The sequence below is a fragment of the Lynx canadensis genome, chromosome F1 (assembly GCF_007474595.2).
Source record: "Lynx canadensis isolate LIC74 chromosome F1, mLynCan4.pri.v2, whole genome shotgun sequence".
NCBI classification, from domain to species: Eukaryota; Metazoa; Chordata; class Mammalia; order Carnivora; family Felidae; genus Lynx; species Lynx canadensis.
This window is the reverse complement of record NC_044319.2, coordinates 21,877,849-21,893,874: the sequence shown is the minus strand read 5'-3', so window position 1 is coordinate 21,893,874 and position 16,026 is coordinate 21,877,849. Positions and strand designations below refer to the sequence as shown.

The window sequence follows — 16,026 nt, the reverse complement described above, 5'->3', positions numbered from 1 at the left end:
AACATTTCCTTACATACTTATCTATATGTATATATGAACATATACACGTATATAAAAGAAACAAGAACGAAAGAGAGGTTACAAATTACTTCTCTATTCACAAGACTGAAATTCTTCAAGGTAGGCAAATCTCTTATCTTAGTATTTCCCCACACATTACTTTTTAGCATAAAGCTGACACACGTACAAAAAACCTTATTAAATGGAGGAAGAATACTTAATTAAAAACTGCTTTGTTTTAAAAGGTTGTGTAAATAGACTCATACACCTGAAATTATAAAATAACCAAATTTACGCAAAACTGTGCGAACTTCACACAGGAAGGACTGCATGTGTACTGTTCAGCACAGTATCAAGTACATAGAAGACAATGATAGTTATGTATAAATTAATGAAAAGAGTGCTGTATACAACCTTGAGTGTTGGGATTCAGGGAATTATTAAAACATTTTTTTTTTAACGTTTATTCATTTTTTGGGAGAGAGAGAGAGAGAGAGACAGAGACAGCATGAGCGGGGGAGGGGCAGAGAGAGAAGGAGACACAGAATCCAAAGCGGGCTCCAGGCTCCGAGCTGACAGCACAGAGCCCTCCCTGTACGGGGCTCGAACTGATAAAACCGTGAGATCACGACCTGAGCCTAAGACGCTTAACCGACTGGGCCACCCAGGCGCCCCCAGGGAATTACTTTGTAACACCAATTCCTGCTTGATAATTACATTTTTTTGAAGTGATAATGTATTCAGAATTTTCAATCATTTAGCAAAAACAGCACCATACCCCCCCCCCAAACCAAGAAACTTACAGAGTTTGTATTTCTAACGATAATCACGGTGGTCTTAATCTCTCTTCAAGGGTGTTCAAGTCACTGTCGCCGGTAACTTTACTTGAGGGTCTGCTATACGTATCTATAAACAGGTCTTGATATACTTTCTAGTAAACTCCAGCTTTTACAGAGAAATCCAATGTATCAAACTTACTTAACCTATTTACGATCGCTGCGTTTCCAGCGCGGTGTTATGCACCTACTCATTTTGTGAATATCTACATCGTTACTGGATCCGCTCGAAGGGCTAAAAAACAGAACTAGGTGCACGAAGTGGGTCAGTTCGACAAAGGCCTTTGAAGGCAGATGACCGGAAAACTGAGCGGCAATCGCTAGCAGTTTACGTGCAACAGTAGACACGGTACTCTAAGCTTAGAGGAGAGGGGTCGCGCGGACTCCGGCTAGTCCGGAGTAAGGAAACCCAGATCTTCACAATTTGTGTGCCGACCAACGTTAAGTGTCCCTATGTGAGACTACTCTAACTACAAAGAAAACGGAGCTAAATGTAAATTCAGTTAAAACAAACAAAAGGGCTCCTTCATTTCAAACTGTGAGGGAAGCAGGTAAGAGAAGGCCTCAGGAGGGCGAGGCAGCACAGGGAAGCGATGCCATCAGCGAAGTCGTACGCAGAAAGCGAGCTTGCAAGGGGAGAAGACCAGCCATGGCTACGGAGTCCGGCCCAGAACCAAGGGCGGGAAGAGCGTCGCCCACTTACCACTCTCCACCTTAAATTTCTCATGCCGCCCCTTCAGGCCATCGATCTCGGATTGCTGGTCGGCAAGGAACTTTTCAAGTTTGTTCTGGACGGACTTAGGCAGCTTGTTCGCTTCCGTGCGCTCCAGGACCTGCTGCGGCACCGCCGCCATGTCGATGTGGCCGGGGCCGCGGGCTAGCGGCCGGCGGAGCAGAACCGGAGAAGAAAGGCGAAGACCAAGAGGACCCAGAAGCCTGGGCGCCCGCCTCGACCACCTCGCTCCGGGGCTCGCGCGCGCCTGCCCGCCGGAGACTCCCGCGGCGGGACCCTGGGAAATCGAGTCCTGCGTTAGGCGCCGCCGAACGCGCCACAGCGCCCGCGCCCGAAGTGCGCGCGCAGGCCGCCGGAAGGTGGGCACCCTGGGTATCCGAGTTCAGAGGCGGCCTCTGACCCGGCCGGGCACTCTGACTTCCGGCTCCCCAGTCCACCCGCTCAAGCCCCACAGACCTGTGGGAAACGTAGTGTTTTGTTTTTTTTTTCCTCAATCCCTTCGGTGAGCCTGATTGCGCACCGCCCATTCCGCTTCCTCTTTTCTCCCGCCCCCCGGCTCTCCTCAGGCCGTACACTACTGTCCGCGAGATGGCGCCACGGAGTATTCGTCAACTCACGTCCCTCCGTGAAGAGCCAGGCGACCTTACCGTCAAAGCTCCGGGATGCCATGGGTCGTCCTCTTGGCGGCTTCTAGACACTGAGCCACTAGAGGGCATCGGTCCGAACACGGTTGAACGGCAGGCGCCGGGCTACCGCCACGCTCTCAATGGCGCCCGGAAGGGGGCGGGGTGGCGACCGCAGTCCCTTTGGCTGAGGTGCTGCGATGAAAGAAGGGGGGCAGCGTGCGTCATCAGTATGCGCCACTTGACTCCCGAGACCCTGGGTTTGGAGTGGGAAGTGAGGTGTGGGAAGTCTGTCGCTTTCTGATGATTCATTGGCTGTGGAATTTGGACCCGAGGGGAATCTGGCCCCAGGAGGCTGGTTCTTGCACCTTAAACCCCTTTCTCGGGAGGACGGACGGTTCGACAGGTTGCCTGTCATGCGTGCAGAATCTGACTGCAGGTGAGTCGGCCTACGGGTGTAATACGTGAGTGTGAGGGTTGAGTGTGTGCACTCGGGCTCAGAGAACCTCCTTTTGAAGGAAGGAAGTAAGGAAGAGACCGAGTGTAAGAAACATATGGGCAGACACTCCGGCACGACATTCAAGTCCAGCTTTGACAAAACTTAACTTTGTTTAAAACGGCATACTTAGAGCGTGTGTGTGTGTGTGTGTGTGTGTGTGTGTGTGTGTGTAGCGGAGTAACAGTGAGCCAACAGGAATTTAAGGCGCTCGTTTCATTTTTCTTTGTTTTAAGGTGATACTGCAGAAAGTGTTACCATATGTCTCTACTTCTTGAATGGAGAAACTATATACAAAAGTTTTGTGTTGTAACAAAAGTTTTAAAAACACAGTGTTAAAAACCGCTTATCACCCTGCCTCTATAACAGAACTACTTGTTTCCAGATCGTAATTCTGTGACTTTTAAGCCGAACCTGTAGATTATTTCATATTTAAATATGCCTCTGAAAGAATTTATTAGGTCCTTTATTGCAAATAAGTATTCCTAATGTCATCTCCTGCAGTTCCCACAGTAGCAGCCCTTTTGTGAATATCAGTAAGGAAAGATTGATTTTTCCTCCAAAGTATTTTATGTAAGCATGTTAACTAAGGTTGCTGGTATGGGTAGCACTGTCTTAGGTCCTTAGCCCACTATTCGTGATTTGGAAAATGCAGATATGCTGTGTTTGGACTCACAGAGTCCTAAAATTAGATGGGTTTTCAGACTTGCCTGATCCAAATTCTTTATTTTGTAGACTAGGAAATCTCTCTTTTGTAGAGATTGAGGCTGTCTCAAGTCACAGTGCTTGGACAATTTGCATAGCTTATGCTGTCACACAATATTTCAGGATAAATTGAACTGTATTAGGCAAGATGTACATTTTTAGTAGGGTCTTTTGTAAAGTATGGTCAGCTATAAAAAAGTTTTGAAAGAAGCACTAAAGTAATATGGTTACTAGGTGATAGTTTGGAAAAAATAGGATTGCAAAGTTACATTTCATTACTTTGGAGTCATTGTCACTGCTTTTCTTGAAGAATTAAGGATTATTAAGACAGAAGGAAAAGTAGAATAGCACAATGGAGAAGAGGAAAGTTTAATAGGTTAAGGCACTATTAAAAATGGAAAGCCTTTAAATTTATAGCAGCGTTACTGATTTAGATAGGCAGTTCTAGACTTAGTCTAAAGAGAAATTTTGTGCAAACCCGATTTGCTTGCACAGTTGTTGGAAAAGAGCTAGGAAGAAATGTAATGCATTTTGAGACAAAACTGAACAGGCTTTTTGAAAAAACAACACCCCGTAGACAGTTTCAAACTGGAACCATTTGCTGGGCTTTACTTTTGGAGTAATGGAAAAATCATTGTGACTGGTGATTTTCTTTACGGGTGTCAGATATGCCACTGCAGCATATGTATAGTTGCCTTGGCTTATTGTGCCAAAAGTTTGAAATCTTTTCCAGAACTCAAACGACTCTTATTCCTATTCAAAATGCTGCAGCTGTCATCCATAAACTGGAAAGAGAGAGCAGAACAGAAGTTACCCTTAGTAAAGGGTTAATTGAAACACCAACTATGATTCCTCAGTATGAACATAGCATTTAAGGACATGGATTCTAGAGCTAGACTGCCTAAGTTGAAATTCCACTTTTGCCACTTACCAGCTTTGCTGCTTGAGCAAGTTCCTTTTTTTTTCTTCATCTATAAAACAAGGGTTATTAAAAAGGGGGGGTATAGTAATAGTACCTACCTCATGCAGTTTTTGTGAATATTAGATATTACCACATGTACAGTACTTAGAACAAGGCTTTTATACAAAGTAGAAACCACGTAAATGTTCATTATTCTTGCATTGCTATTTATCAAATTTCATAGTTCTAATTAGACTGTGAGTTACTTAAGGGTAGAGGTCAAGTATTATTCATCTTTGTGCCATCCGACCTGGCTCAATTTCTAGCACATAGTAGTTCTTCATAGTATGCTTATTGAGTAAATGAATTTGATTCTATCCTCCCAATGAGCAGCTCAGAAATTGTCCTTCTTTCCCGTTTTTGAAATGAGTACAATGAGGCTCAGCTTAGACTATCAAAGATATTACAACTAAGGAGTAGCAAATTAAATAAAAAAAATAGGTGTGTTGACTGCTAGGTTGGTTTCCTCTCCCTTATCTTAGCTATAGAAGTGGGTTTATCTTTTATGTCAACTCTAGTTGATTGGTATCATTTCCAGCAACACTGTATTGAGGACTCTGAAGCTACATTTAAACTTTGCAGGAAGAATTCCCTATTTAATAAGCAATCTCTGCAAGGCATGGGATAGAATCAGGGTAGTACCACTTCTGTCTGTGTACAACCTCCATGATAAAAACATTGCAAGTTATACTTTTACTTAAGAATGCTGTATATTTTTTTCTCATATTTAGGAGATAGAATTATTCTCAGTAATGGGAAGAACCTACATCGTAGAAGAGGCTGTTGGCCAGTATCTTTCAAACATAAATCTCAAGGAAAGGCTTTTGTCTCTGGTCTTTTAATTGGACAGGTATGTATCTTTTAGTGCATTTATTGATAAAACAAATTACCTTGTTTATTTAAAATTAAAATATGCTGTTTAACAATAGCATAAGGTTAGGGAATGGAAGAATGGAATGTAAAAGAAGAACTTAACAGGGATCTTTGAGGAAAAATATAGAGAAGCAGGACAGACCCCCAAGTTTGCTTAAGTGAGAACACATTCCTTTTGATAATGTAAAAGTAAATTATAATGTAAAATAAACCCCAAAATTAGAATTTTACTGACCAGATTATACGTATCTTAATGTCTTTCCAAGTGTTTTATACTCTCATCTATCTTATTAATTCCTAGTTGTCTAATTCTTTGCAAAAGTAGCTTTTGACAACTTTATTTCCCATTGTTTATCTTATCTCAACCTTGGTGGCAATAGTGGGCATGTCTTTGTTACATGCTATGGTACCCATTTTACTGATTTTTTTTTTTTAATGTTGTTTCAGTGGAAAGGGAGGAAAGGGAATAGGAGAAATTTGGAAAATTAGACAAATTTATTTACCTTTTAGAGTTAAGCCTTAAAAATCAACACAAAATGGATCAGAGATTTAGACAGTTATGTTAAAAAGCATAAGCACCTCCTGATTTATCATATAATCAGCAGGTAGGACTGGTCAGCAGTATAAAGTGACAACAAAAGGAGAGTCACAGACACACTGGCCCTACCTCTATCTAAACACTAGTTAGAGAAGAGTGCACTGTGGCCCAAGGGCTTGATTTTGATGCCTAGGAGTAAAAAGTTCTATTGTAATAATTTTCTTTCTGAGTATTTTATCATGATGCTTTAGAATCTTCGAATTGTGTAATTAATTTTTTTGTTCTCATTCTATCCAGATTTTCAAGCTGTTTCCTTTTATAATTTGGTGCCCTCTGTTACCTACTTACAAAGAATGTACTGTCCAGAAGAGTCATGTGTTCACACCCCTTCATGATATTCTTGTTTTCAACATCATTCTGAATGAGCCTAGTTAATGTCAGTCTAGCCCTGAGAGACCGGTTCATTTTCAGGGTTTTCATACAGCTGATTTCCTAACTTGTAACGCAGAGGGTAGACCCTGTACTGTTCACACAGATAATACCACCCTATGAGGCCTCACATTAGGTAGCCAAAGTACCTCTTGGCAATAATCTGAACTACTTTGTGATTCAGGTTACTTGCATCCAATATGGGGCTCTTTTTGCTGGGAGCTCTTTTTTTTTTTTTTTAATTTATGTGTTTATTTTGAGAGAGAGAGAGAGAGAGCCCACCTGGGGAAGGAACAGAGGGAGAGAGATCCCAGGCAGGCTGTGCACTGTGTCAGCACAGAGCCCAATGCGGGGCTCGAACTCAAGAATCATGAAATCATGACCTGAGCTAAAGTCATATGCTTAACTACCTGAGCCACCCAGGTGCCTTAGGAACTTTTCATTTAAGGTTTTCGATTACCCTTTATTTAAGAAAGTTTAAGGGAATGAGAGTCTCAGAAAAAGACGTAGTCAGTAAAGATAAAAGGTCAGGGAGAAATACCCTTTTCCAAACTTGCCTTACTCGTATAGGCTTCTAGAGCTTGGCAAAACCACCATCTTACAAATAAGCCTCTCACGTTTTAAGATCTTCCTTCTAGTCTTTCCTTCTATTGCCTTTTCATCCCTTCTGGTATGTTTCTACTTAAACTCATCACTTTCTCCTTCTTCAAGCTTGCCTGTTTCCTACTCTCTGGGTCAGTTTTTTCTTTTCTTTTCTTTTCTTTTTTTTTTTAAAGTTCTGCTTTCTTAATCAGCATCTACCTTTTCCTGTGTGTATATGAATATAACTTTCTGGAAAAATTACTTTTGTAGAAATAATTTCTCTTCCTTTGTATTCTATGCCAGGATGACACTCATAATAGGAGTTTCAGGTCATGTATGAGAATGACACCATGCTAACTGGTTTTGTCTGCCTTGTTTTTACTTTTTCTTTGTAGTGTACTTTCACTGTAAGGAGGTTGAGCTATTAAAAGTTCCCTAAATTTATCTTTTTTTTAATTTTTTTTAACGTTTTTTATTTTTGAGACAGAGAGAGACAGAGCATGAACGGGGGAGGGTCAGAGAGAGGGAGACACAGAATCTGAAACAGGCTCCAGGCTGTCGGCACAGAGCCTGACGCGGGGCTCGAACTCACGGACCTCGAGATCATGACCTGAGCCGAAGTCGGCCGCTTAACCGACTGAGCCACCCAGACGCCCCCCTAAATTTATCTTTAGATAGCTCACCTTTGGTTACTATTTAATAGTTATTAAAACTGAGGAACATAAATCTGATATCACTTCAATTATGTGTCCCAAATCCCGTTTGTTTTTCCGTGGACAAACATGTACAAATTCGCTCTATCATTGTTTCAGTGAAACTAAGACACACAAGATAATTTTTTGCTTTATTTTACTGAGTTTTTATATTTGCTGAGCCATCCAATCTGTTCAGATTATTTAGAAAATAAATATGATAACTAGAAAATTGACAAAGCGTTTTATCTTTTAGTTAAAATGCAGTACATTCACTCATTCAGTAAACTGTTTTTAAGAACCACTAAAGGGGGCGCCTGGGTGGCGCAGTCGGTTAAGCGTCCGACTTCAGCCAGGTCACGATCTCGCGGTCCGTGAGTTCGAGCCCCGCGTCGGGCTCTGGGCTGATGGCTCGGAGCCTGGAGCCTGTTTCCGATTCTGTGTCTCCCTCTCTCTCTGCCCCTCCCCCGTTCATGCTCTGTCTCACTCTGTCCCAAAAATAAATAAAAAACGTTGAAAAAAAAAATTAAAAAAAAAACAAAAAACACCACTAAAGGACCACTATATGATTCACATTCAGGATGTCCAAGCAAATGAGGATCTGATATTAAGTATATCATGTATATAAATGATACGTGAGGGAAACATTGCAAAGTTATCCATGATAATTTGTTTCCCTGTTAATTCCGTTGTAATGCAAGTATTAGCAATTTATGCTGTACATATATTATTTTTGCATGTCGTAAGAGCTTTATGTTCTTCGATCAGATAACACTCTAATAAGCTTTTCTAATTTGTTTTTAAGTGTTCTTCACAAAAGGATTATGTCATTCTTGCCACTAGAACGCCACCCAAAGAGGAACAAAATGAGAACCTCAAACATCAACAAAAAGCTAAGTTGGATAACTTGGATGAAGAATGGGCCACAGAACATGCCAACCAGGTCATCATATTTGTTTTTATAGAGTTAAGTTGTGCTTATTGACTGACAAAATAAATGCACTTCAGCCTCAGACAACTAGACTAGGATTTCAGAGTACTCGTTTTTAAGTTTTCAAAACTTGCATAGTACATCAAAGATAGAAATATCTTGTGTCTAATTTAAAAATGCATTTTCTTACTTGAGGTTAAGTCACCCAATATTACCTAATAAGTGATGGAACTGGGATTTGAACCCAGGCTGATTTGATATATGTGCTGCCGAAGCCAGCACCAGGCAGTCTCATTTGAAAGCCTTTGATTTTATATGCTCTGCTTTTCTATTGCTAATCTTTATCCATTGTAGGGTTTTTTTTTTTGCTTATTTATTTATTTTTGAGAGAGAGCGTGTGCACACAAGTGGGGGAGGGACAGAAAGAGAGAGACACAGAATGTGAAGGAGGCTCCAGGGCTCTGAGTTGTCAGTGCAGAGCCCAATGTGGGGCTTGAACCTGTGAACCATGAGATCAATGACCTGAGCCGAAGTCCAATGTTCAACCAACTGAGCCACCCAGGCGCCCCTATCCATTGTAGTTTTTAACCTGTCTTTGTTATTTGTCCTTTAGCTTATTTCTGAGTTTTCTTTAAAATAATATAATACTACTAATAAAACAATAATAATATAATACTAAAATAGTACTAGTTATTGATAATATAGTTGCTGGTCAGATTGTTTTAAAGACTTCATGTAGAATAAAATGATAGGTTTTTTTTTATGTCCTTAGAATGTATGTTGTAATCAAAGTTACCACAAACCAATTGTAAGAGAAATGAAATAAAAGTAGAAAAGTACAGTAAGAATATAGAATGGTGAATGATTAAATATCTGCCAATGGCTAGATTCAAACAGGTTCACAAAAGGTTCTAAACTTGCAATATGAATAGTACTGCCAGCAGAAGTCAGAGAACACACTGAAGACACAAAGGATAGTATGAATAAATGACCCAAAGGCAAGCAATGGTTACAATCAAAACACCAGATATGTAAAAGAATGTAGTTTTAGACATAAGGCTGTGAGGATGTTTATGGATGGTTTTGGAGCGCTATCCTAAGAAGTGAGGAGTTTGTTTGGTAGATGGTAGCTCTGTGGTAGACTTTCAGAGCTTCCTTTAGAGAAGGAGTTAATATGATTGATCAATAATTGAGGAAATAATTTCAATACCTTGGTACAGTGTAAATGGAGGGTAGAGAGACTGAATATCAGTTACTGTAATAGTTCAAAAAAAGATGATGTGAGCCCGTCCTAGACTCTAAGCTTTGTGAGGACATGGGTCATGTCTGTTTTGTTTATGGGTATATCCTCAGTGCCAAGTGTAGTATTTCCATGGTTACAAGAAGAACTCCAAAATGTTGGATAAATGAATGCATGAATTAACTAATGCAGTGAGCTAAAACTTCACTGCCAAAACGCTCCAGTCACAGAGCCAGTAGCAAGATGATTTAGTGACCAAGTAGACTGGGAGTGAAGAGCTATTGAGAAAGTAGCTAAACATGACACATTTCTAGCCCAGATGTTTAGGAAGATGGTGTTGCCTTTATATAAGGAGGAAAAAGATTTGGGAGTGGGTGAGAGGGAATTCACTTAAAAGTAGTTATTGAATGGATATATCAACTAATAGGAAATGTTAGAGTAATGTAAAATAATGATTTCCATCTCCCATCAACTTTAAATTTTTCAGAGTTGCACGTGTTTATCTGTATGTTTGTATGTGTAATAGGAGTGGCGTGTAGTAGAAAATACAAGAAATTTTAATATCTTCTAATGAAAATAATAAATATTTCAAACTTAAATTCACAATGGTTTCTAAGTAACTTTGGACTCTAATTTTTCTTCTGGTTTCTTATGCAGTGTATACTATATATGCATGTATATAATATGCATAGAGAGATAATATTGTATATGTTTACACATACACACATACACACACACACACATACACACACGGACATAAAATTTTTATAGCAAAATAAGTTAACCGTTTTGCCTCTAGAAAGAAATCGCTAATTTTATGTGTTATGGTGATTTTGAAAACATACAGATTTTCTGTGCTAAATATGAAAACTTTGTTCTTTATTTATATGTCAAGCATATGTTACTATAGTGAATAGAATTTATGAAATCTGAGGGAACTACCAGCAGACACAATGTAATATATTAGGATAGACTGGTATGTAAGAAGACTTAACTTTGTGATCAGTTTTCTTGTGCACTGAGCACACAAAAAATAACCAAAGCATTTTGATCTCTGAATTTAGATGATAGAAAGAAATCCATATGGTATTAAGAACTAGCCATAGTCATGTGAAGGGAAATAACATATTGTGGAGGACAAACTAGTAGTTTGGATCAAAATATGCATAACTTCATAATCTACAAGTCCACCTCAGGAAATTTATTCTAAGCAAATAATGCCATGAACATAGAAAGCCTTGCTAGAAGTTTTACAATATTATTTTAGAGTAAAGGGGTGCCTGGGTAACTTGGTTAAGTGTGACTTCGGCTGAGGTCACAATCTCACAGTTCATGAGGTATAGCCCTGCATCGGGCTCTGTGCTGATAGCTTGGAGCCTGGAGCCTGCTTCAGATTCTGTGTCTAAAATAAAAAACATTTATTTTAGAGTAAAGAAAAATTGGAAATAACATTCATACCCAATGTAATAAATAGGTACAAAAATTGAAGTAAACATAAAAATAGGAAACAATGGATTTTCAAGTCAGATGCCCTCTATTCAAATCCTAGGCTTTTAACATTCTTCTGAATATTATAGGAATAGAGAGTTAGTTGAGAATCACTTTCTCTTAAAGAACTTCCAGACCATCGCATACCAATGATTATAGCACGGGCTCATGTGATAAACTCCATGGGAAAACAACACCAGAGTCTTGTAGAATTGGGAGATCAAAGTATCAGGGAAGGCAGCTTCCTCAAGCTGACTTTGACGTACAGTAGAGTTCAGTCATGTAGAAGGATAAGGGAAAACCAGTTCAGGCTGAGGGAGCAGCTGGAGTGAAGGTTGAGAATTAGAAAGCTGAATACATGTATGGGAAACAGAACTTTTGAATGATACTTGAATATTTCAGGGAAAAGTAGCATCAAGTGAGGCTCTGAATATCTGATTAGCTAGATTTTGGAGACTCTGAAATACTAGTAGTAGATAAAATTTATGTATTATTTAGGTGACTGACAGTGGAAGCCATTGAAAAATTTTAGAAGGTATCTCACAAGATACTTTGATCTTGTGAGAAAGGGGTTTTGTTTATTGATGTAACTAAAGGGTATCATTATTAAATGGTTTAAGTTATAAAGTATTTTAAGATAAAAATTAAGGACACTTTAGAAAGATTGTGTACATACTGACACCCCATTCATCATGGTTATCAACTGTTCTTAGTATTTTAACCAGTTTTTCAAAGCTCCTGTATACCTGTATATGTATATCTGTAGGATATACATATAGTTAGTACTCAGTAAGTATTTGCGGATTTAGTATTTAGCTTCTCAAACACCAAACATTGCATATAATGCCAAATGCTTATGTTAGCTAATACTGTATTTCTATTTTTAGGTGTCCAGAATGCTACCAGGGGGACTTTTAGTTCTTGGAGTATTTATCATTACAACTTTAGAAATGGGAAATGATTTTCAAAATGCCCTGCGTAGAGTAAGTCTGAAATATCAAAAATTCTTAAGATGATCAAGGTTTACATCTTATTTGAATTGATTATACATATGCAATGATCCTAGGCATATTTTAGATTAGCATTTCATAATCCTTTATGCTGGGATTATGTTAAAACAGCTTTTTCATCTGATTGCATAGTATTTTGAGTGTAACAAAAGGTCAATATTTCTATTTTCAATCAAAGCTATTTTAAAATAGCTTTAACTTAATTTTATTTTTTAACATAATTTATTAGCTAACATACAATGTATACAGTGTGCTCTTGGCTTTGGGAGTAGAGTCCCATGATTCATCGCTTACCTGTAACACCCAGTGCTCATCCCAACAAGTGCCCTCCTCAATCACTTGGAACTAAATGGAAGTTCTAGCAGAGTACTACTATTGGACAGTACTTGTTAAACCACTATGACTTGTCTCATGATAGTAAAAAATTATCTTTAAAATTAAACGTATTAGCTTAACTTCCTTTTAGTTCCAAGTGATTGTTATAATGTGAAATTAATAGGTTTTGTGATTCTTCATGTGTTAACTTTCTCAAGATTCTGAGAGTAAAACATAATCAGATACTTATTCTGGACTATCAGATACTTAATCAGGACTATCATTAGTCCCCTCCTTTTTGTTTTATTCCTATATCAGTGAATTGGGTAACATAGTCCATAATTAATTATGAAGGCCCACAAGCTGTTTTCCCTTAAGCCCAAATCTAAAGCAAACTCTGTACAGGCACCTTTCATCTCTTTTAGCACTCGGGATCCAAATGAGTCTTCATAAAGTTCTTTCCCACCCCAAGAGAGAAGGGGACCCTATAATCTTGATAAATGCAAAACCCCACAGAATCTCCAAAAAACATTTCCTAGTAAAAAAGTGTGCAGCCAATAAGAATCACAGATGCTACAGACTCTTCAGTTTTGTAATCTTCTCTCCTCTCAAATGTCCCATATTAAATCTTTGTACCTAAAGGAAAAAGGGAAGAAAATGGAGATATTCCCCTCCCCTGGCAAGTTACTCAACTTTCTGCTGTTTTTTCCATTTAAATAAATGTACCTTTCACAGTTGTTTATCCTTTTTGACATTTTGAAATATAAGTCTAGACATTTTTAATTGCATTTGTTGTGCATCCTTTTGTGGTTGGCACTGGATTGAATAAGGTGAACTTGGGCTCACAGCTAGAGAGAGAGTGGTGGTCCTCTTTCCTTTTACTTTTGTATTATTTTTGTTCCTAAGAAGGAAGTAAGACTTTAGAAATGCTATATTTCAGAAATGATGGAGTATCAGTTTCCTAACTTTGTTTCTATTGCCCTTATTGAGGCAATTTGTAAGAAAAACCTTATAAAACTTGTGTCTTCCATAAGGTCTTTGTTGAGAACTTTGTTATATTACATACTATCATCTTTGAAGAAATTTCTTCATTATCAAGAAAGTTGTGCCTCTTCTCAACAGTTGTGTTCAGTTTATGGACCATGTGAATTAGGTAACAGATTAGGTTGGTCTGTGCACATTACTGTTAGGAAGCTTTGAGTCACATTTGTGACCCCTCTTATATCAAGTATGTATTTTTAAAATTCTTATTTTGGCATAAATACATGTCACTGTTTCTAATTTTTTTTTTTACTTTTATGTTGTTAGTATATTATATGTACTTATGTAGTGCCTTACATCTTTGTGACATTTAAATAAGAAATCCCAAATGGGTGACATGCTTCATTTTTATAGGTTAAAAATCACTTGTCATTTCTGATTCTAATTAAAATAAAGTATTATTCTATACTTTAATGTTAATTGCCCCAAATTAATTTCTCATGTCCAGTTGATTAATGACAGTGAATTGTATGTTTATATTTAAAACCTGAATTATACATCCCTAAAAATGGAATCCAAAAGCTTAATATTCAGTCACTTTTTGAAGACAAAAAATTTAACGATAGAATCATGGAATTTTAAAGCTAATTGGGAGCCTAGGGACATTATAATTATCTTTTTCTGCACTCATTTTTGTTCTCTTATTTTGCATTCAGTTGATGTTGTTTCCTCTCTTTCAGCTAGTATTTGCTATGGAAAAATCTATGAATAAAAGGAGACTGTGGAATTTCACAGAAGAGGAAGTCTCAGAACGAGTGACACTTCACGTTTGCTCTTCTACAAAAAAGTATCTTTTGTATAGGTGTTTGTATTTTAAAATATATGAGACCAAAATAATGTTCCTGCAAGTAGTTTCCCATTGATTTAAATCATCATTTAAAAAACAGGCATAACTTGTAAGTTTTTCCTGTATATAACACATAATTAGGACTGCCAATAGTAATTATGGTAGTAATTGTTGTTAATCATGTCTTGGATTATTAAAGACTTTGAGAAAGGTGGGAAGAACTGGGGATTCTGAGCTCATTAACTGCTAACTACCCCTGTACATTGCAGCTCAGTAGGTCCTGTACAGAGAGGTAGAAGCCCAACTTACAGCTGAGACAAAGTAATTCTTTTATCATGATAAATTTTCACCCCCAGTTCAGAATGGTCAGTTCAAAGCACAGATACACTGATTTGGACAGTGTAGAACATCCAAGTAATTATTATGTCTTTAGCCAACATCAAGTGACACTAAAAGCCTCTTTAGGGGCTCCTTAGCTTCTTTTTCTCTACATCTTGTCAGAGCAAGGGTACCTCCCAAGCAAGAGGCAGCCACACCAAGGGAGCTAAGCAGCGCAAGGGCCTAGTGAATTAGGACGTGGAAAAGGCAAAATTCAAGAAGTGATCATTCCTGCCGAAGCTGAGCTTACAATGCCTTTGGTAATTAAAAGTTTCATGCACAGGACCTTTGACTCAGTAAACATTTTCAGACTGGACTCCTTTAAAGCAGTATCCTATTATAGAGGGTGTGTATTTGAGGAAAATTCTGCAAGTGCTTGCATTCTATTCATTGTGATTGGCAGGATTTTAAGCAATAGGAAATAGTTTACAGCATTATAGGTATCATAATCAGAACGATTTTTGTGTTTTATAAATTTATGCAAAATATGGATATTTTTATATGTTTAGTTACAAGATGTATACGTGCAAACATATATGTGTATTATTTCAGTATATAAAGTCTGATTTTGTTAAAAACTCTTGGATGCATGCACTTTATTTTATTTTTTGATGGTTTTTTCTTTTGATTAAGAAGAATGAATTATCTTTTTGGTCATTTCTACCCTTAACCAGTAAAGAATATTTTGTCGAACTTATGATATCCATGATCCAAAGGTAAGAAAAATACCTCTTTAAAGATTTTTGTATTGCAAATTATTTTAAAAATAAAACTAAATATTTAGTTTTAATAATTTTCCATTATTTCACTTCTTATTGATGTTCACAGCCAACTACAGTTGTTTATTTTGAAATGTGATTAATTTCATTACAAATAAGGAAAATTTAGTTTTTTTCATTGTTAAAATATTTTTCTTAAGCTTCCCCTACCTACTTATATATTTAGTATTCTATTTGAGTGGCTGGTAGTAAAAGTATCTGGGCTTTTGGTAGCTAGCTATATTGCCTAGTAAGCAAGCTATGTACTAGCAGAATCCAGACTAACATTTTGCTAAGATGTCTAAAAGCAGTGTGAAAAAGTAACTTTGCAGTTTTCTGTTAGCAAGGTATAGGACAGAAAGGAGAACATCTGACACCTAATAGTTGCTCAGTGATTATTTGCTCTGCATCATAAGCTTCAGAATTGACACTATTGAAGCTACAGGTGAGAAGAACCAGAGGACTTGTCAGAATTCTACCCATGAACTATCTGATTCTTTTTCAACCCACCACTGGGGGATGGAGCTGCCAAGGCTGTCTGGAATGTGCTGAAGAATAGTGAACTTAATGCATGCTTCATTTCTGTTTAGTTTAACCTATTGCCCTTTGA

General features: G+C 37.9%; 2 protein-coding genes across 2 annotated transcripts in view; one reads left to right on the top strand and one right to left on the bottom strand.

Annotated features, from left to right (window-relative positions):
* The window catches only part of TPR (translocated promoter region, nuclear basket protein), a 64,419-nt gene extending 62,702 nt beyond the window's left edge, over positions 1 to 1,717 (bottom strand). Inside the window, 1 exon segment of the mRNA XM_030303366.2 lies at positions 1,540 to 1,717. Coding sequence (XP_030159226.1) covers positions 1,540 to 1,690 — 151 coding nt within the window. The 5' untranslated portion in view covers positions 1,691 to 1,717.
* Positions 1,718 to 2,547: 830 nt separating this feature from the next.
* ODR4 (odr-4 GPCR localization factor homolog) overlaps positions 2,548 to 16,026 on the top strand; it is a 33,710-nt gene continuing 20,231 nt past the window's right edge. Inside the window, 7 exon segments of the mRNA XM_030303365.1 lie at positions 2,548 to 2,631; positions 5,086 to 5,161; positions 5,164 to 5,204; positions 8,274 to 8,411; positions 12,015 to 12,110; positions 14,174 to 14,280; positions 15,338 to 15,374. Of these exon segments, the coding sequence (XP_030159225.1) occupies positions 5,107 to 5,161; positions 5,164 to 5,204; positions 8,274 to 8,411; positions 12,015 to 12,110; positions 14,174 to 14,280; positions 15,338 to 15,374 (474 nt within the window). The 5' untranslated portion in view covers positions 2,548 to 2,631; positions 5,086 to 5,106.